General features: G+C 47.2%; 1 protein-coding gene across 1 annotated transcript in view; it reads right to left on the bottom strand.

The window, feature by feature from the left end:
* Positions 1-302: 302 nt before the first annotated feature.
* TRPC5 (transient receptor potential cation channel subfamily C member 5) overlaps positions 303-22,137 on the bottom strand; it is a 64,917-nt gene continuing 43,082 nt past the window's right edge. Inside the window, exons 6-10 of the mRNA XM_041424358.1 lie at positions 20,615-20,810; positions 4,001-4,207; positions 3,476-3,517; positions 1,718-1,807; positions 303-1,037 (exon numbers count right to left, since the gene is read on the bottom strand). Of these exons, the coding sequence (XP_041280292.1) occupies positions 303-1,037; positions 1,718-1,807; positions 3,476-3,517; positions 4,001-4,207; positions 20,615-20,810 (1,270 nt within the window). The remainder of the gene's footprint in view (positions 1,038-1,717; positions 1,808-3,475; positions 3,518-4,000; positions 4,208-20,614; positions 20,811-22,137) is intronic.

Below are 22,137 nucleotides of genomic sequence, written 5' to 3'. Positions count from 1 at the left end.
ATCCTTTCCTCAGCCACCTGCATGCCTGAAGTCTGTGGGGTTTGGAGACTAAGACTGCATCCAAAGGGATTCCTGTGGTTTGTGGCAACCTTATAAATGGTGAAACCATTAGTTTAGTATTAGTGAGTGTAAAAAAGTAAATTTAAAAAGGTGCAGATGGCTATAAAATAGGCTATAACAGGAGCAGGTTTACATTTTTTTTCACCTGTGGACAGAAAGGAAACAATGATGCTGAACCAGATGAGAGCAAACAATTACCAATACTTGGCTGAATTTTGCAGTGAGAGTTAAGAGAGCTTTGCTCAGAGCCGAGTGGTAACATGATCCTCCTGCCCGTCTTTCCACTGGTTTATAAACAAGTCACAGGCCTCTCCCCACGAATCAAACACATCCTCTGACGAGTCTATAAGTTTGGAGTTAGAGGAACAAATACTGGAAGCACAGTGAAGGGAACTGGTACAAACCACAGGGCACTCCTTGCTCTGTCCTGTAAGTCTCGTGTTCCCACTGTAGGCCACCTCATTGAGGTTAATTTCACTTTTGGAACAATTCTCTTCTCTCTCTCTGTCCATGGGAGAATATTTAATGTCTTTCCACATGTAGTGTGGCTGGATGATGCCGTCTGAAATGGTGTACATGGGTTCTGAGCTGGGCTCGGGGACGTGGCCGTTCATCTTGGAGAAGAGCAGGCCCAGCCTCTTGAAGGACTCCTTCTTGGAGCTGGAGAGTCTCTGAACTCTGTTCCCGTTCCGCACGAAGGAGCGCTTGCTGATCCCGTTGCTTTTTGGCTTCTCTTCCACCATGTTGATCCCAGACATGGTTTTAATCAGGGCAGACACGTTGAAGTCCTTTTTCTTGTTGGCTACATTGAAAGACACGCTCTTGGCTCTGGGCTTTTCTCCAGCACCGTCCTCGTTTGTCTCTTCCTTTTGGGACACCTCTGTGCTGCTGGTAGAGTAACTTCTCCTCTGGGGCTTCCTGTTGCCTAAGAGGTCAAGAACTTCGTAGCGAAAACTTGAGATGTCCTGTTTTAATTCCTGGGGCAAGAGGAGACAGGAGTTACTCCCAGCAGCCTTGTCTGGCATGAAGGAATGACCACATTCCCTCTGGAGAGCTCAGTTGTGCCAGTGGTGGGTACCAAATCACACAACAATATCAAATCGACGTCCAGAGTCACACAGAAATGTGTTGGTAGTGCTGAGAATTGGGGACCTCACAAGGCTTTTGTCTCCAAAGGCTGGGGACTGGCCCTATTGATCAACCCCCCCTGCACACCCCAAAAAGTCAGATAAAAGAGCTACAGAAGAGGGAAAACTGCTGAAATATGGCAGGAATCCTGTCTAGCTGATAGGCCCACATTTACATTTTCTGGTGAGTGTTCTTAATAACCACCAAACCCAACCAATTCTTTGGCTCTGTCTGCATTAGGATTGGGAACGTGATGTTGATTCAAATCACATATTTCACTCCTTCTCTTTTCCAGTACTTTTGTCTACATAGCACATTGTGTATTAAAATATGGGAGGTGGTCATATAGGAAGACACTCAATAATAACTCACTCTGCCCACAAAACCCCACAGGCCATCAGACACATTCCCAGCTCCAGTCATAATCTTATTTCCACACATCACAAATCACCTTAACAAGTTAGTGCAAACTCTGCAAGTGGCTGTTTGAATTAATAAAACAAATTATTATTGAGGAATAATAAATTACCTTGAAGTTTTCTTCAGTTAAACCTTCGTTGGTTTTGGAAGTTCTTATCATTGCAGCGACGTATCTTTTCACAAGATTTCTTATCACTTCCTGGAATAGGAAACAGTCCAAGTGATTCAATTGCAAGCTCAGCCCAAACTCTGTTCTTGCTGCATTTCCCTGAGCTCTTGCCAACAGCAGCTGTCCTGACTCTGCTGGTTAAAAACCACTCACCACCAGAAACAAAATGCTTCCTTTTAAGCAGAGCAAACCTTGGGAAGGGGTGATACAGCTTCCACCTTATGGATGCTCAGTTTTTAGCTGAAGGCAAAGCAGTTGTTTTGTACTGGGGCTTGTAGATGTGCAAGTCATGGAGAAAAAAAAATCTTGGAGTGCTCTCTCCAAGCAGTTCTTGGATGTGCTCTTTAATCTCCGCTGCTGAAAGGTTTTACAATTACCAATCTCATGTGCACACTGCGCTTTTTGATGGGCTAAATTTGGCATTTGAAGGTGGTTTATCAAGTCTTTGAAGCCAAGGAGGCTACGTTAGCAATAAATAATGTGAAGAGCAGCCAGGATCCCATGGGTCAATGGACATTCACCTCAAACCACATCTGCAGCTGCCTGAGTGTTCCCTAGGGGCAGAAACTCCTTTAAGGCTGGCTGCACCATCCGTGGGCAGCACTGGGAGGGCCAAATCACACTCTCAGTGACTTCTCCAGGGACTCTCACTCCTCTGTGTCACCTGTCTGCTACACTCCATGTTTTTGGTTGGATAAGCTCCGTTTTGCTCTGCTCATGTCCCTCCCTGATGGCTTCACGGAAGCAAACTGGTGCTTTGAGCTTGCACATTTATCTGTGCCAGCCAAAACACACCCAGGCTGTTTGTGCCTGTGTGCAGGGAAAAGACTACTCCAAACCTGCCCTGCATCTCCCCCCCTTCACAAACAAGTCTGAGCAACACCAAGCTGAAGATGGTGGCTGCAGTGAGGCTTTGCTGGGAGGTTTTTAAGAGATCCCAATGTCGCAGCCGTAAGCTGTGCTGTGAAGTCAGAAAACACCATATGCCAGTTGTCAAAGGTGACTAATTATGTTAACCACCAACTTCTGATAAAAGTGCTCTTCAGAAAGCAGGAGATGTCTTAAGTAAGACAAATTACTAATGGCTTTTGGCAGTGGAGCCTAACGTACCACCTAACATTTCGGAGAATTTTTTTTCCTTCCAGCGTGCTGGCATAATACATCCCACTGAATTCAAGGGCTGAAGCTGGTGTTTTTAATGAAGTTTCATCCTTTTGTAGATTGAGTTTAATGAGAACTTGATGACAGGCAGGCTGAGAATAAACAAACCAGCAAGATTCAATAAAGGAATCATTCCTCCTTCCTGAGCTGTCCCAAACAAAAGAATATCCCAACCACAGTCTGAGTTAGGGGTGCTTTACAAAAAAGAGCAAGAGAGGAACAATTCAGGAGTGTAAATGCTGCAGAAATAGTTTTAATCAGGATGTCCTGACAGTCTGATGGCAATGGGGATGTGACCTTGACTTCAGCAGCCACACTGATACCTGCAAGTTTTCCACTATTCCAGAGGGGCTGAAAGTCAAGGACAGATTTACTGAACCATCCACCTCCAACGAGGAAATGCTTTAATCCATGATAAGCTAAATCCTCTTAGAGGACCTACACTTATCAAAAAAAATGTTCTGGAAGCAAGCAAGAACTGAAAATGAGGAGGAGAAAAAAACAGCAAGTAAAAACTTTATGTGGCCAGAAGTTTACCTGGTAATGTTGATTCTGAATCAGGTTGTCAGCGTGACGTTCCTGGAAAGAGAAAGGCACAGGGATGTCACCTGTCTGGTCCTGTCTTTAGAGCTCCCCATGGCCCTGAGCAAGTGTCTCAGGCTTAGCTGGGTGTGCATTCTATTGTCATCTATTCAAGGTGGGGCAGTTCTCTTCTGTTCATTGCGCAGTTTTATCTCTCCCACAAGGGGTCAGCTCCTGACTCTGGCAGTGGAAGTTTTTGATTGTACTATTGCATTTGTATTTCAGTTTTCCTAGTAAAGAGATGTTATTCCTATTTCCATATCTTTGCCTGACAGCTTCTTATTTTCAAAATTATAATAATTTGGAGGGAGGGGGTTTACATTTCCCATTTCACAGGAGGCTCCTGCCTTCCTTAGCAGACACCTGGCTTTTGAAACCCAGACAGCAAGTGATGATCCTGCAACCCTCTGCTGATCCCTCAGAACCCTGAATATCCCCATCACCCTCCAGAAACCAAGCACAAGCCCGTCAGCTCCTTACTGTGAATGTTTTGAGGTTTTCGTGCCTCTTCTGTTCGTTGTCAGAGTCATCTCCTGGGCACAGCTGGTTGTGGATCCACTTGCAAAGGTACCAGACCGACTTGGGACTGGGGACAATGTTAAAAGGAGGGGGCAGAGTGGCGCCTTCATCGAAGTAACTCATCCAGAGCTTCGTCCGTGCAAACTTCCACTCGATGTCCGCGTGGTCCTGTGAGAGGAGGGCAGAGACCATCAGCAGCTCTAGGCAGGTGTTCCTGGAGCCAGGCTGAGGAGGGGAGGTGTGAGGGATTTCTCCAGCTGCAGGCAGAGCAGTGTCACTCCTTACATCTCCCTCGCTGGGGGTGGGCGTAAAAAAATTGGTGTGAAATGTAGCTGGAGTGAAAAAACACCAACCACTGAGAAAGCAGAGGAGAGCAATATCCAGCAAGGAGAATTCCATGTGCTAGAGGCCAGCTTTGTCCTCAAGATGTTGTGCTTATTAGTTCACCAATGCAAGAAGCAAGAAAACACATTTCTTATTTTGCTCTTTGCTAGCACTTTTATTATCACAAACCACTGTTCCTCATGTCTAAATACAATGAATTCTCATATTCTTCCCTGGGAAAAAAGTCTTCCATAGTGGTTTTTGATTTGTTTTTTATAGCCTCCATTAATTCTGCTCTTATAAGGAAATGACACATTTTATGTGTGTCGTATTTTACGTCTTGCCTCTGCATTATCCTTACAGAAGCCAGGAGACATTTTACTCTTGGGTTGGTGGGTTTTTTGCATTTATATTATCACCATGATGGCTTGCTGTGCCCTGGTGTTTTTCACCCCAACAAAGTAGAGGTGGGAAGTTAACACCATCATTTCACAGCTGCACAGACAGACACAGGGTCCATGCAGTCCCCAGGAAAGGAATGCTGAGTTATGGAAGGGACTGACCTTACAGACTTCAGAATAGCTGGGTCTGGGGAGCAAAATTTAATCAATTTTTAATGATGGTGGAGCCAAGCCAGTAACACAGTGCATATTCCCTCCAACACCAGGGCAGAGGCAGCTCCCTGCAGCCAGAGATGCTGCAGAGACCCAAAACAGATCTCGTGCTGCTTTGTGCTAGTTTTAAAGTTGAAAAAAATGCCACTGTTTTGTAGGTTCTGCAGAAATTCTGACATTAGGCAGAAAAGGGGGTGGGAAATAATTTGTGCTGAACACAGCTGACACCAGTAGCCTGAGCTGAAATGGTGTAGTGTGTGTTGTTACCACTGCAGAGCAGCGCTCAGCCGATGGTTGTGACATTTCAGCCGCTCGGCATTTGCGTGAACGGTGTCTGACACCAGATTAAACCAAAGCCACCGTGATTCAGGCTAAGAACAGCACAAGGTGGGAGAAAAGGACAATGCAGGACTTTAATTTTCTGAGGAGATTTCAGTGAGGCTGGAACAAGCAGCTTATTGAGAGAGGGGTGCTGGGCTGCAGCTCTGGCAGGCAGGCACTGAAGTGTAGGACAGGGAGTTTAATAAAATATTGCTGAACATCATGCCCAAAAAATTACTATACTGGCTCTCTGGCCATGCTCCAGCGCCCTGACACGGGTAAAATATGCTCACATTTTGACAGTGAGGTGCAGCTGAACTCCATTTTGGTAATGTATTCAAATTATGTGCAGCCCTGGATTTAGATCGACTGTCTCAGTGGCCTGGGAGCACATTAATCTCTGCAGATGGTCTGAACCAGCCCAGACCATCATTGTCCCCTGCCAGTTTACCACCGGGGCTCTTTGAAAACCATAGAGAAGCTCAGAGGTGCCTGTCATGCCCCTTTTTCCTCAAACACCATCACACCCTATAAACAGGTGAGCTGCAGCATTGCTGTGAAGTACCACGAGTTGATGCTACTGGAAATGAAGTCCTGGGTAGTAAAAAAAAAAAAAAAAAGCAGTTTGTAGCAGTAGGACCAACTGCCACCATTTGAAAAAAAAAAAAAAATTAAAATTAATTTAAAAAAAATAACAACTCCTGCTGGGTAGTAAAAAAAAAAAAAAAAAGCAGTTTGTAGCAGTAGGACCAACTGCCACCATTTGAAAAAAAAAAAATTAAAATAAATTTAAAAAAAATAACAACTCCTTCTCATTTTTAGTTCATTTGTCCAGCCTGCCAGCCCACAGGACAACTCCTGCTTGTCAACTGCTCCCAGTTCCAGGCAGAGCTGCCTCAGCCCCTTCCAGAGGCAGGGCTGGCTGCTCCCTGCCCACACCTGAAAGCTCCCTCATGCCCATCTTTCCACCTGAGCCTTTCCAGGTCTGGGCAGCTCGAGCTGAAACAAGAGGAACGATGGGCACTGCAGGCCAGGTGAGCCCAGAGGGACCAGGGAGCGGGGAGAGAAGGGGCCTGAGCTGCACTTTCTGTGCTTCACCTGGATACAGAATCATTTATCATGGAAAAGCCCTCTAAGATCATCAACTCCAACCATTCCCCAAGGCTACCACTAACCCCTGGCCCCAGGTGCCACATCCACACACCTTTTAAATCCCCCAAGGGATGGGGACTGCACCACTGCCCTGGGCAGCTGTGACAGTGCTGGACAATTCTTTAGGAAAAGGAATTTTTCCTGGTATCCAAGCTAATTTTTCCTGGTATCCTCCCCTGCTCTTTCCCAGGAAAAGCCCAGTGGCAGCTGCACGTTGCTGGTCTGAGCATCTACAGCATTTTGTAGGGGAAGATCTGCATGAGCCCAGGGCTGAATGACACAGCCCTGCTGGGGCTGAGCAGGAACTGAACCTGGCAGCCCTGCCTGGGGCAGCTGGGGAGCTCTGGGCAAGGCAAGGACTGAAGGACAGTGCAAAGACTTATTTTGGATAGAGATGTATCTTTTAACTTCTTTGTCAACACGGGAGTAGGTGTGAATGTGCTGCCTTCCAAGCTGGCATATTCTGTGATAAATAAATAAATCCAGCCCTCCCCTCCACAAGAGTCCATCAAAGGCCGGGTGTCAGAGTGGGATCAGGAGTGGGGACTTGGCAGCAGTTTCCTTCAGAAACTTCATCAAAGAGCCCATCCTGGGCAGATGCAGTTTGGCACTGGATGCTGGATGCTGTTTGAAGAGGAAGGTAAGGCAAATCTCTACCTTGGGGATTGCAAATTGGTTTCTGGGAAAGGAAGGAAAAGACTTAAAAAGCTTTTCTGCACAAAGCAGAGGGGTTTTTTTTTTTTTAACTTTTTGTTTTTTCCTTTTTAAAATAGCTGGATGGGACACTTCATCCCTGGAAGTGTCCCAGGCCAGGCTGGGCAGGGTTTGGAGCAGCCTGGTCTCATGGAAGGTGACCCTGCCCATGGCAGAGGGTTGGAAAAGGTGATCTCAACCCAAACCATTCTGGATTCTGTGACTACACGAGCTTTCCTAGGGCTGAGAGCTGTGAAGCTGAGCAAGGCTTTTCCCTTAGGAAGTTTTGAGGCTGGTCTGAACAAATCCCTGCTCGTCTGGGTGTGTCTGTGGATGCTGGCTTCACCCCACCTGTACTTCTTCTTGTGCTGTCTCAGTCAACAAGTGCACCATAACCTCTCTGAAAAGACAGACCAGACCCCCTGTACAAAGCTCTAAGTGTCTTTTCTCCCCTTCTCTGTTCTGCTGCTGCAAATTCCCCAGAGTTTGCACACGCAGCCTGTCTCAATTATTCACCTTGATGTTTTGTGAACCTGAGCAAATCAGATGAGAGCTCCTGGCAGCAGTTTTGTGTTGGAAATATACAGCAAAGAGACACTTCAATTTTACTGACAATGTCTTTGTGTGCCAGGAAACCACCATTTTCTTGGTTAGAGCTCTCCTTAGTGCTGTAAGCAATAAAATCCTCACATAAAGCTACAGCTCCCCAAACTCTCCTCCCTGTGCTGAGCACCAAAAAACCACTTCAGTATCTGTTCTGCACCCAGTTCAAAGCTGGAGCACCTGGGACCAACAGCCAGGACATCAGTCCCTGCACTGGCTGGGAATGTGGCCCCACTAGGTGTGCTCCAGGTTTGGGGTGTTTCCCCAGTGACTGCTGGGCCCTGGGCAAGAGACACAATTTTGGGAGCTGCCGGAGTCTGAGCAGTGAGCACAGGATCCTCCCAGACCTGTGCTGCCTCATGCAGTGTTCTTAGATGACAGCTCTTTGGTAACATTTCTAATAAGCTAAAACCCCACATTCACTAGCTTTGCCAGCGTGACCTTGTTGCTTCAGGAATTTTAATCGAAGTTGGGATTTCAGTGTCCTCTCTTTGAGAGCTTCTGTCTCTCTCGCCCTTGTTCTTGTCACCATTTTCTTTCAAGCACTGCTCAGTGTTTCAGCTATCAACCACTCCACACTTAAGAGGGCCGAGCCCTCAAGCTCAAAGAATTCATGAACTCAAAGGAACCAGCACTCGGCTCTGCTGTGAGGAAAAAAAAACTGTCTCACTTCCTATCACAATGTGAATGTGTCATCCTGGCCACATAATCCTCTTGCAAATCTCTGCCATTTGAAGTGAGAATTAATCTCCCACAAAGATTTCCCTGTGGGATGGCTGAAGCCATTTCACTGTAGCAGTTGCAAATATTTTCTAATTCAGTCAAAGTGATGTATTCACAGATGTGCCAGATTTTAAATGATTACCTGCTACACTAATTATCCAGGGTAATTCAGACATTAATCTCCGTCCTTATCTCTGTGTAGAAAATGTGTTGTTTACAGTTTCTGAGATGTTTTCTATAAAGATTTCCATCACCCTCTCCTGCTTGGGCCATGCAGGTTGGATCATACTTTGCCAATGACAGCAGTGAGTCCTGACCCAGCCACACAGACCCAGCTGTCTGGGAAGATGCTGTCAGCTTTCTGCATGAGGTGGATACTTCTGCCACAGGCTCCAGGTTCCTAAACCTCTCCATGAGTTATTCCAGCTCCCTCATGCCTGGGAAGCTGGTGCAGGGATCACTGTGAATTCCTCTTACCACACAGGAGCTGAAGCTCATCCCAAGATGCTGTCAGCTTTCTGCATGAGGTGGATACTTCTGCCACAGGCTCCAGGTTCCTAAACCTCTCCATGAGTTATTCCAGCTCCCTCATGCCTGGGAAGCTGGTGCAGGGATCACTGTGAATTCCTCTTACCTCACAGGAGCTGAAGGTCATCCCTGGAAAGCCTGTGGCAAATCAAGGCACAGGAGTCCCATGTCCTGGCTCTTAAGTGCTGAACACCCCTGGAAGCCCAGGGATAGCCCTGAGTTTTGGTTGGCTCAGGGCTGAGATGGATTCTGGCCACCCTGTGGATTTTGCAGGTGTCCCTGCACTCTGGATCAGGCTGGTGCAGAGCTGTGGTTCAAACCCTCAGCTCCCAGGGGCAGGGTTAGATATTAAGATAAATTCCTTTATTGTGAGGGTGGGCAGGCCCTGGCACAGGTGCCCAGAGCAGCTGTGGCTGCCCCTGGATTCCTAGGAATGTCCAAGGCCAGGCTGGACAGGGCTTGGAGCAGCCTGGGACAGTGGGAGGTGTCCCTGCCCATGGCAGGGGGTGGAACGAGATGATTTGAAGGATCTCCAACCCAAATCATTCCATGAGTCTATGAAATCTAATGCTGGGGTGATGGTGACGCTCAGCAGCCAGGCGTGCTGAGATCCTCAAACTTTTCCACTGTCAAACAATGCCAGGATGATCAGCTCCATGATGCTCCAGCTCCTCTGTGCCACGCAGAGGTGCCCAAGGGCTCCTGCCCTTCCTCTGGGAGTTCCTGGGATGCAAATCCTCCCCACACCCACTTGGAAGGAATAACCCATAAAGATCCCCAGCATCACTGGCTGGCACGAAAAGGGCTGTGTGTGCCTTTCGTGTGTTTTATTACACAACAGGCAGTGGGCTAGGCTGGAATTCAGGCTGCTGCCTGTCAGATGCAGATATAGATGGCTCTGACAATGCCCTGGGGACCAGGCTGTCTGGCTGTGGCTGAGTACCTCTGAAGGAGGGAAGGGAAGCTTTCAGGTTGTGCCAGGAGTGCTGGCAGGAGCTGGAGTGATTTCTGCAGCAGGAGCAGCTCTCTGCTGCTGTCCCACCCCAGGAAGAGCCACCAGCAGCCCCACAGGATTAGGATGTGCCCAAGCTGTACTTTGCTCTAGGAAGGAAGGAGGAGATGTAACATTTGCCTTGCAGGCTCCTGAGTAAGGGAGGCTGGCTGCCCGAGAGGCACAGGAACTTCAAAGGTGCCTTTTTTGCTGTGTAATTAGCAGTGCTGCAAAGCCTAGGAGAAGTCATTAGACTCTATTCAATATACTTCTCTCTCCACGTGCCTCTTTATTGCTCTGTGCTAAACCCAGAGCAGGAAACTGCACAGAAAATATCTCAGGGCTGGCTTTCAAGCAGGCTAGCACAAGAAAGATGCCCTTGTGTGTCCTGAACAGAAAGCACTGCAGAAAGAGGGTCAGGAGAAATTTAATCTTTACAGAACTCCACACAGGCAACTCTTGTGCTGTTTCAAAGCTGTTAATTTTGTAATATGTGTCGGGCAAACTGGAAATAACATCAGCAGAGCTCGGGGGTTTGGTGACAAGCTCAAAGAAGCAAGCAACAAAATCCCAAGCAGGCTGTTTGACGTAAGTGGTACTTAACATTTTTCAAAAGAAAGGATGTCATAGAAAGAAAAAGCCTGTGAGAAAATCAGGAAGCTACAAAGTCAATTAATGCATAGGTAATTCAGCTGCAGCTGGCAACAAATGACTTTGCTTTCAAAGCTGGGGATGACATACTGAGGGGTAAGAACTTAATAGGATCAATCTCCAAAATAATACAAGAAAAATTACTAAAGGAGGACAACCTAGCATTAGGAAAAGCAATTAGAACTTAGTGGGTGAGACAGACAGAGAAGAGATGAAAGCACCGAGGAGCACAAGGCAGGTCCTGGGCAGCTGCAGTGGCTCCGAGGAGGAGCTGTGGCAGTGCCCTGGGACACCAGCCCAGGAGAGCAAAATCAGGGGAAGCACACCTGGAACAGCCCCTGCAGCAGCAGGCAGGGCAGACGGGGGGAAAGGGAGAGCAGCTCCCCAGGATGCAGCTCCAAGGGGGACACAGGGGGATTTTGGCTCCAGCACAGAAAAGAAGCAGAGGCAGGTCCTGAGGAAATACTCACAAATAAATACTAGCACTGGGAAACAAGGGAAGTGAATTCTTGCAGCAGGATGAAGGTAACTGACTTCAGGCAAGAGCTAGCCTTGTCTGGCAAAAGGCAGCAAGGCTCTTAGGTGAGGAAAGCAAGGAAGAAAACACCTCAAATCCAACGTTTTATATAGCAGATAAGCCGTCACTGGGACTGTGAGCCTTCAGAACCTGAACGCTGGGCAAGATCCCACAGGGCAGAGCCCCTGAAAGAACACACTGTAATGGAGGAAGTTGGGAAAAATTAATTTTGCAGTGTCCAAGGCCCCCCACTTGGGAATGGCCAGTGCAATGTCAACAAGACACAGCACAGGACCTGCATTTTGTTAAAAGTTGGATAAAGGACTCCACCTCTGGAGCACAGCCAAGGAGGCTCAGGAATTATGGAAATGGGGTTGGTTGCGATGGAAAAGAAAACCACAAGTGGCTTCTGAACATGCCAGGTCAGACAGAGAGCAGGGACATTCCCTCCTGGGTGACAGCCCAGCAGACCTGTCACAGGAGCTGTGCCCTGAACCTTGCCCAGAACCTGCCCAGAACCTTGGCTGCTTCTCCCAGCCCTGGGGAATCAGTTTGTACTTGGAAAATGCATGCTTTAGCATCTCTGCTATTTATAACTTCCATGTGCAGAAGATATTCATAATTAAAATTTGTATTATGGCTTGCAATGTGCTGCAGCATTCCACAATGTATTTAGGTTATATGTACATATATAGATATATATCAAATACTTTTCATCTCCCAGCAGCATCTTGGATGGAAGCAACGAGAGCTAATGAGAAGGCCAGGGAATATTATATTGGAGAAAACACAGAGAACTGGGGATTGTGCTGGTTTTATTGCAGTTAAATTATGGGAACTGACACCTTTTTGTTTCTGCAGTCATATTCCAGTTAAGTTCAGTTTTTATTTTAATAGTCAAATAAATCGGAGCAGTGGGAAGGTCATGCAGAGAAACAGCTCTCTAAAAGCCTCAGCAGGAAGATATCACCAAGGCTCTGTTCTTCCTGCCATCTATTCTTTCTGCTCCATCACTGCCTGATAAGAGCCTCTTTTCATGCTGAAGGTCAGAGAGATAAGGGGCATCTGTGCTGATAACTTCACTACCTCCAGCCAGGTCAAAACCAAGTAACTCTCACATGTCCTGGAGAACTGGAGGGCTGAGCAGGTATGGATAACCCGAAGTGTTTGAGTGCTGATGATTCTGTGAGTGCTAAGGCAAAAAATAAACAAACTTAGCCTCATTTTTACTTGCCCTACTTCCAGAAGATTGTCTTTGATTTTTTTCTGCATAGCCAGTCAGGCTGGGATTTGATCTTCAAAGGTCCTTTCCAGCCCAAGCCTCTCTAAGAGTTCATAAAGTTCCCATTGCTAAAGGTGTGATATCTGCATTACACTTGGAGATACTGCTGGGCTCAAGAAAGTTCCTGTTCCTCTCTGAGTAACCATTCCCAAAGCTTAGGAACCAAACTCCGTTCTCTCTTCTGGCTTCAGGGTGCTCAATCTGTCAGTCCAGGCCACCTGCTGCAGGTGGATGGGAACCTTGGATTCTCTGCTGGACACAGCCAGGATGATTCCCTGGCACAAACTTGCCCTGGAAGGAAGGAGCACTGCAGAATTCACCACCTTGCACTCCCTGTGCAGAGCACTTCTCTGACCTTGCCTTCTCCAGCTGGGTTTCTGCAGGTGTGCCTCAAAGGGGAAGGACAAACCATGGGCAGAGCACAAAACCAGCCTGTGAGTCACGGTGTCCTGCTGAGGATGGAGCAGAACACTGTGAAACTGGGCTGGAGCAGCCTCTGGGGCTTGCAGGGGAGGCTGGAGGTGCCAGGCTTCTCCTCCCCAAATCTCCTCAGAATCCCCTCATCTCCTCAAACCAAAGGCAAGGCTGCTGCTCCTCGTGTCCCCTCCCTGCTCCTTGCAGGAACACGACTCTGTGCAAGTATTCAGGCACCAAATGCTTCAGTGTTCTGCTCTTTTATGACTGCCCATAAACTGCCTTTCCTCAGCACAGGAGTGGGGCTGGATTATGTGTTTTACTGAGCCTGTAAAGGTCACAGCACCAGAGGGAGCAGCAGGTGCCCAGCACCTCTGGAAGGCAGCCTGCTTGCACAGCCACTTAAATGCAGTGCCTGAGCTTAGCTGCCAAAAATTGAGTAATTGCTCAAAAAATAAAAAAATCCTGTGTCCTGATCATTTAAATACATCCTTGAGCCAAAGGGAAGGGACAGATTATAAATGTATGAGATTGCTCCAGTCTGCAAGTGAACCTTGAGCTGTGCAGATAGCACTGACTCAGGAGAGAAGGCTCTGGTTTCTCCCCCAAAAAGCAGGGGTTGTAGCTGAGTGGCTACAGGGAACAGGACCAGCAAACAGAAAAAGGTTATTAATAATATCCCCATTTAATTAGGAGTGGTTGTGTGTATCCTCTTTCACCTGTACGATCAGCATCCATTTATTTGCAAGATTGCAGCGTGTTGCAAAAGGAAATGTGAAGTACTGGCATCTAAAAAGTCATATTTCAGAGAATTCTTAGTAATATAGTTGTTTCCATTGTTCAGTACCAGGGGAAAGCTCTTCCCAGATAAATCCCTTTTAGTATTTCACTGCTTTTTCCTCAGTAATATTCTTCCTTTATCCTTCACTTTTTGTCTTTTCTCCTGCCTTTCTAACAAGAGTCCCCTCGATGCAGAAGCACAAGATAATGCTAATTGAGCTTGTCAGGCCTAAATAAAAGATGGGATAATGCAGGGGCTGCAACCTATGTGGCTCCATCTGGATACTTCAACTTCTATCACGTAGCAAGAGCAAACCTTGCTGTGTTGCTCTCACGTAATGGGCAGAGAGTTATTGACCTGTCAGGCAGGGCACTGGGGTGTTAACCACACCAAAAAACCCCAGAGCCCAGCCCTGAAAATTCCAAAAATAAATGCCAGCAAACTCCCTGGAATATCTTAAATCATCCAGGGCTCATCTACAGATTGCAAGCTCATATTTATTTTTTTTTTTTTACTTGAGTGTAACTTTTCTGCCCTGAATAATCCCCGAGATGGTTTGGCCATGGTGGTTCCCAGGGACACATAAACTCCTTTGGTTTCAAAGATTAAAGGCAACAGAAAGGCTGAACCTCCTGATTCTGCTGCCAGCACACACAGGAGAGGCAGGATTGGACCCTAGGATGGAGCACGAGCTTTGTCTGGTCTAAGAACAGAAGATGCAGCATGTGAAGCTGGAGCACATCGAGTGCCTCTATTTAGAGGCTCTGCAAACACCAGATGAATATTAACAATGTGATTCAAGTCCATGGGTTACATGTAATTAGTCCAGTGCCAGCAAAAAGACAAACAGTTCTACACCTTCAAATGAATCCTTTAGCTTGCTTACAAAAAGCAATTAAGCTGCCTGCCAGTCTGGAGCGAGGCTCCAGGGCTAATTTCATACCCACAGGCTGTATGGGAGCATCCCAACACACCACTGCTGCAGATTTCCCTTCATTTTCCAATGAAAATCTGCTGGGAGTCCCCCCACAGCCAGTCACAAGGTCCAGAGAGAGTACTCAGCCTTGGGAATTGGTCCCAGTGCTCCAGAGGTGGGCTACAGCTCCTCAGGAGGGAACAGGGAGTGGGGGTCCAGCATTTCTTCACATGGATTGCACTCCATGGGAAATGGAACAGAAATCATGGAATCAGGGGATGGGTTGGGTTTAGGAGGGACCTTAAAGCTCATTTCATTCCAACCCTCTGCCATGGCAGGGACACCTTCCACCATCCCAGGCTGCTCCAAGCCCCATCCAGCCTGGCCTTGCGCACTGCCAGGGATCCAGGGGCAGCCACAGCTGCTCTGGGCACCCTGTGCCAGGGCCTGCCCACCCTCACAGGGAGGGATTCCTCCCTTATGTCTGGTCTAAACCCACCCTCTTTTAGCTCAAGGCCATTCCCCCTTGTCCTGTCTGCCTGTCCAGGTGTCACTGAAGGCACTGACTAAGTGCAGGAGAATTTCCCATTTCAATTAATTATTGCTGATCCACGGATGAGCTCGAGCAGCACAGTAATTGAGATCTGGGTAATTACAGCTGTGCTGCAGAATAAAGCAAAGGTGTGAGTGTGTCACCTGCACCTCAAACACTTCTGCATGGGGGCAGTGACCAGCAGATGTGTGTGTTGGTCAGCCGGAGGCTCTGAGGGCCACAAAACTGAGGGACAAAGAGGGGTACTTCACCCAGCTGGCAAACCACAGAAGAGCCATTTCATCCTCTTCCCAGAACCTCCTTGTTTCACTGCACCATAAAAAGCTTCAAGAAAAATTGATCCCAGCTTGTACTGGCAACACAACAAGAGCATAATTTCATTTCCTGCTGCATTACGGAGTTAAAAACCAATGGCTTAATTTCTAAGAAATTCAAATTAATGGTGCTGAAATGGGCCTGGGAGATGAACATTTCCTGATGCTTTAAAAGAGCTGAGTTCTGAGACCAGATTTAGGAGTTGGCCTTACCTCTGTAGGGGAACACTCACCACCCCAAAATCTCCCAAATGCAGGGACTGGGCAGCTGTTGTACTTTAAACTAAGTTTATTGATTCGTAAAATTCCTCCTTAGCAAAACCACCAGGTAATAACAGTGCAGGTCGTGCAAGCAGAGGAACATTTTCTGACAGTCCTGAGGGTCACAAATCACAGTGGGGAAGAGAATATCTGCTGGTGTTGTGAATTAAACTGGGTAGCAATTACTGCCATGGTGCTGAGGGAATTTGGCTGGTGCAGAAAAGTGGAGGAATCTGTGTGCTTTGCAGAAGAAAAGTTTGAAACTGCCACCTGGGAGAAATTTGAATTTATCTTGGAAACCATGTAATAGGGAGCTGAAAAATCTTTATGTTTCTCTGTGCCTTAATTTTTAAGCTCTCTAGCCTGCAAAAATTGAGAAAATTGCATATCCCATATCCCTATACTTATAGTCAAAGTTTTATTTATTTTTTAGCTGCACATGCCATTTCTGTTTAGTGTACAGTTTTTGTTTTGCTATGCAAAATTTCATCATCTAAAACTGCATCCTGAGGTTGGTGGCCAATGCCCTGACTTGTGCAACCCACTAGCAACTATTCCTATTTAAACATACACTACTTTCAGAGACACACTTAAATTTTTTTTTTTTTTTTTTTTAAAGACTGCAGCCTTTTGGAGGAACGGCTGTCTGAGATGAGCTAGCTTGAAATAACAGACATACCAACCAACAGGAAGATACAAAATACAATATGCAGAACAATTTTATAACTTTATGCTCACTGCTGAAGTCATTATTGCAACATCACACACGAGGACACTGCATCACACACTCGAGGCTGCAACACCTTCACCCCTGGGAGTTAGAGAGAATCTTCCTCAGGCTCACTTTGGTGTCAGTAATCCCTGAGGTATTTAAGCATCTTTGTGCTTTTATGTTAGAACATCTGAAGGTGCTGGTGGGTGCAGAGCTGTTGTGCACCATTTACCACCCTAACTCACCTGCAGCCCTGCCCAGCAGCCCCAGCCCGTGGTTTCCACCCAGCTCAGCCCTTGGCTGCTGCTCTTCCACTGACACTGCTCCTGCTGCTGCAGAGTCACAGCTCTTGGTGCAGCTCCAGTGACTCATTCCTGCCTGACTCCCCAGACTAATCACAGGTGTGGCCACAAGGAACAGGCTGTCAGAAAATACACCTGAAATCCCTGCAAGTGTCCCTGCACCCGAGGGCACTCCCAGGGCCAAAATGCACCTGCACCCTCGGGAACACCAACTATCCTCCTTACTCTGAAAAAACTGGCATCTGGCAGGAGGATTGTATGACTTGATGAGAAACAGCCCATCACACGACGTGTCCTCATCACCCACTCAGTTACTTTCAAATGATGCAGCCACCTGGCCACTCTCACATCATTCCCTTGTCCTTCCTCTTGTGATTGTGACAAATTCCCCTTCCCATCCTCTGATGGTATTTCTGCCACGTCTGGAAGGTATTGAGATGAGGGAGCTGGCAGTGCATAACATCCCACTGCATCCTGTGCTGCTTGTATAAAATATTCTGATCTCCCCATATTGAAACAGCACGAGAGGTATGGAAATTTGGGGGATTGCATTTGGATTTTGTTTGCTTTCTTGGTGAAAGATGGTGCCTGCCACAACCAAATTATGGTTTGGCAAAGGAGAAAAATGGGCTGTCTGGAAATAATCGATATTGAGACTGCTTCAGGGCACTCCTGGAAGTATGCATTTATTGAAGTCTGAAACAGCTGAGGAAAAAACCAACAAAATTATGGCAGAAAAGTTCTTCCTTCTCTGAGTCGAGATCCACTTGAAGCAGAGGTTTTACTCTTTGCTGCCTTGCTCTGCCTTCCACAGCCACTGGTGCTTTCATGCTGTGTGCCTGCAGTGCCTAATTAGGCACCAAGCCCTAATCCCCAGACTGGGATTAGGAAGGGCCACAAGGAAGGGCCAAGGAGGAGCAGCCCAGGTTCTCCTTTCTCAAACCTCACAGCAGAAACTCACATAGGAGAAAAACTGACCTGAAGAATAACTGCTACAAATGTGAGAAAAATAGCAGATTTGTCTTTACAAAGAAGCTGTGGGTCTGCTGGTAGATAAAACTAGCACTGGGAGGTAACAGAAACAATGGGAAGGATTCCACTGGTTGATGAATGGAAAAAGATATTTGCTTTTACAAATAAACTTTAGGTGTGCTGATAAATGAAATTAGACACTGAAAGATGAAAGAAACAATGGGGAAGAAAAACCCCTAAATTCTGTAAGAATTAAAAATTAAAAGGAGGGTTATACATTAGAGGGAAATCTTTGGTATCAGGTGTTTTGGTACCTCTCAAGTACCTCAGCCAATGGGGAAAGAGAGAAGGGAAATGTGGCTGGGAAATTGGGATAAAAAGGAGGCTGCATCCTCCAAAAATTTGAGCTGTCCCAGGGAAATGCCCCATGGCCTCTCCCTTTATCCGAATAAAGTCACAAAGGACTCCTCTGTCTCCTTTTTGGACATAAACCTCTGATGTTTGTGGATCTTCCTAACAAATGCATTAGGTGTATTTGTCCCTGCAGGAGAGGAGAGGAGAAAGCCTGTTTGCATTGCAGCAGTGCCTGGGGCTCATTAACAAACGGGATTAATGAAGATGTCCTCAGCACTCCACTGCAGGGGAGTCAGCAGGCAGAGATGCACTCTCCTCTCATCCCCCACATCTGTTTTATTGCTCTGCAGTGATGCTCAGGCACAGGATTTCCTGCTGATGCAGAAGACCTCCACCCCACCCCAAGGACTCCTTTCCCCTCCTTCCCCCGGGAATGCTGTCATTCCATGTGGATCCACTGCAACAGAAATACCAGGAGGAAGAAAAGCCTGGTCTAGCACCCAGCCTGCTGTCATTCAGCAGGGGGTGAACCTGATTACAGGAGGTTAATTAATGCCCCACATTTATAAAGTTCAACGTTTATTAAAGACTTGTTTTCTTCGGGGGAGAGATTAATTCACGTTTGCCCTGAGAAGACACAAATTTCCTGAGAAGGAAATTTGTCCCTGAGAGGAAGCATGCAGGAATGCAGCTTGCAGAGCCCAGCTGCATGCACTGCGCGGCAGGCAGAGATGGGAAGTTCCTGCCTCTTGCCTTCCCAGGAATTGTCACTGCTCTGGGTATCACCTGCAGCCAGACAGTTTCAGTGACAGCAAAGTCCCCTGTAGCATTTCCAGTGTCATTTTCCCAAGCAGGGGCTCATGCTGCTTGCTGAAGTCCATGCTTTACCTCAGCTATCTGGAGAGCTCAGTCCCCCAGCCCCGGGTCTGTCAAGGGCAGAGTTTCTGATGGGGCCAGTGCCCGGTGCCAGCTGCTCCAGACACAAAACCATTAACACAACAGCCCTCTCTGGACCCTTCTCTTCAGTTAATTGTTATGATGGGTCCCTCTAATTCATGTGGGATTGTGTGTAATGTGGCATTGCATCACTTGAATTATTCAGGGGAAAGAATGATGAGTGGTTTGTGGCCCAGTGAATAGCAAATTCTGCTATTCTTGTGCCAGTCTTAGGCTTGGGCTTTGTCTTAGTGACAAGCCTGTTCGATGACAATAAAGGAAAGGGAATTGGAGAAAATGGCCAAGGAGAGAATCTTTGTTTTCTGTCCCTCATTCCAGCCTCCCTGGAATGTGAGGAGTAGCAGTGAACAAAGAGAAAGCACTTCAAGCATTGAAACAGACTGATAAATGCCTTTGTGATAAACTGCTTTTCTGCTCATCTGGAAGGTCACTGGTCCAGTTTTTCTCAAACTTTTTACCATGATAAAGATCAGATGTCCAAAAGAATCAGCAATTTGACCAAGTGAATTTAGGAGCCACTTGAATCAGCAGATAATCAACAACAATTGTGGAACCTGTTCAAGAAAACAACTCAATACTCCCTCTGTCCTTTAGCCAGGAAAGGAACTCACCCACACACATCCCCGGAGACTTGTCCAGGAATTTGGGAATGGAAATAGTACGAGAAATGCTTCTGGTTCTGTTTTTGCCCTGGTTTATCTTCTAGAATAAAACAAGAGTCACCCAAAGCAGAGGAGGAAGCCTCTACTCTGTACCAAGTGACCAGCCAGGGACACAAACAGCTCCCCCCACTCCTGTTTTGCTCCCAGATGCTGCAGCAGTTCAGCACCTCACTGTCTCCAAACCTATCATGTCAGCGGTCAGAATGGAGACTAAGTGCCCACTGGTTTATCTGAAATACTGTGCACACAAGATTTTGCTTCCTTCCATACTGTTCCTAACCTAAAGAGCCTTAAAATGCAGAGCCATGCTGCTTTAGCTTTCAGTCTGTTGACAAATTTAATCATCAAGGTACAGATTGGCTTTTGGGTACACAGAATGAGATTACAGTGGAGAAAACAGTTTTGAACATTCAAATGAAAGTTCAGTTTGATAAGGGCTCTACAGCCCCGAGCTGCCTCAGCTCAGATCCATCTTGCACTGGGATTACTCAGGAATCTCACATGGTTATACAGCCAGGAGACTCTGGTATTACAGATGGACATGATCTAATTTCAAGTGGGAAGACTGTGTAAAAAGAAATTGCAGGACTGGGCTCCTGACACACATGGTTTCACATGAGAAAACAGAAATAGGATAAAAAAATATACCACAACACCCACCCCCCAGTTCTAACCAAACATCAGGAAGCAGTGGGAAGGCTTCCCTTTATACACCCAAGGTGGTCAGCAAGGTTATCCCACAGGAGGAGACAGGGGCAGATCACAGCCCATGAGCCTTTTCCAGCTAAGAAGCTTTACAAACAGAGCAAAACCTCCTCCACAGGCATGATTCAGGCTGGTGAGCAGAAATCCAAACTACCTGCTGGCAGAAACTGGGGGCAGCAGTCTCCAGCAGCCCAGAAGGGACCCAACTGCTGCAAGTCAGACAAATGAGGCACCCAGGGAGAAATCCCAGCAAAAAGAGAAGGGGTAACTCACAGCAATGAGCTGGTAGGAGTTGTTCATCATGGCTATGAGCATGTTCAGCAGCACAACGAGGGAGATGACGTTGTAGGTCCCAAACATCGTGGCCCCAACAAACTCTGTGAACTCGTGTCTGGCTTTCACGTTGGTGACGTAGAGGTTCAGCAGCCCAAACACAGACCAGAAGAGTGACTGGAGGGTCTCGAAAAGTCTGCAAAGGAAACGGATTTTTAGCTGGCTACCTGATGCTGGGGGGGTGGAAAATGATCTTCAGGTAGGGAATACACAGATATTGGGAGACACCACAGAGCAGCCACTCAGCACAGCCTTTTATCCCTCCCTGGGGACAGCCTGTGCTCAGCCACAGTGACCCACCAGCCAATGCGTGTGAGAGCTGTCCCACCAACAGCATTTGCTGCCTGTCCAAAAGCCCAGTCCACATCCTTGTGAGATGCAACCAGCACAACTTCCCCAAGGAACCCAAGGCTCTCTTTCCCACTCTGTACATTGCACAGAACAGCCACAATATATTCCATTTAATTAAAATTGCCATGCTGCGATGCTGCTGCTATCCATAAACTCTCCTGTTTAATCAGTGTCTGCATCATTAACATGTCTGCAGGATAAATGCTCAGGGAACCCATCCCCAAGTGCAGAGTGACTGCAGCAGTTAACAGTGCACAACAACAAGGCACCAAGAGGTGGGAGACGGCAGAAATCACAGCACTTGCACCTTTTGCTCTAATTTGCAGTGCTCTGTTTGCTATACACCTGCCCAAAACACTGCTCTGTTTGCAATACACCTGTCTAAAATGCTGCTCTGTTTGCAGTGCATCTGCCCAAAGTGCTGCTGTATTTGGAATACACCTGCCCAAAATGCTGCTCTGTTTGGAAAACACCTGCCCAAAACGCTGCTCTGTTTGCAGTGCACCTGCCCAAAATGCTGCTCTGTCTGCAGTGCCCCTGCCCAAAACACTGCTCTGTTTGCAATGCGCCTGCCCAAAATGCTGCTCTGTCTGCAGTGCCCCTGCCCAAAACACTGCTCTGTTTGCAATGCACCTGCCCAAAATGCTGCTCTGTCTGCAGTGCACCTGCCCAAAACACTGCTCTGTTTGCAGTGCACCTGCCCAAAACGCTGCTCTGTTTGGAATACGCCTGCCCAAAATGCTGCTCTGTTTGGAAAACACCTGCCCAAAACGCTGCTCTGTTTGCAGTGCACCTGCCCAAAACGCTGCTCTGTTTGGAATACACCTGCCCAAAACGCTGGTGGCTCTGAGTGGTTGCAGCAGCAGCCCCCCCCCACCTCGGGCAGAGTCCCTGGCCAAACCCTGCAACCACTGCTCAGTAATGACTCAGATGAAAGAGAGTCATCACATTAATTCAGCTCAAGAGTTTCTCTTCTTTGGAAGGCTTCCTTCCGTAGAGGAACCAGACCCGACCCCTCTGAGCTGATGAGATCATCCCAGGTCCCTCTGCTTCAAGTGACCTTTCACAGTCATGTCAGATGCGTAATCAGCGATCTCAGTAATTGCTCTATT

Source organism: Onychostruthus taczanowskii, unplaced genomic scaffold (genome assembly GCF_017590055.1).
Source record: "Onychostruthus taczanowskii isolate IOZ18803 unplaced genomic scaffold, ASM1759005v1 scaffold81, whole genome shotgun sequence".
Classification (NCBI taxonomy): Eukaryota; Metazoa; Chordata; class Aves; order Passeriformes; family Passeridae; genus Onychostruthus; species Onychostruthus taczanowskii.
This window is presented reverse-complemented; position numbering and strand designations above follow the sequence as displayed.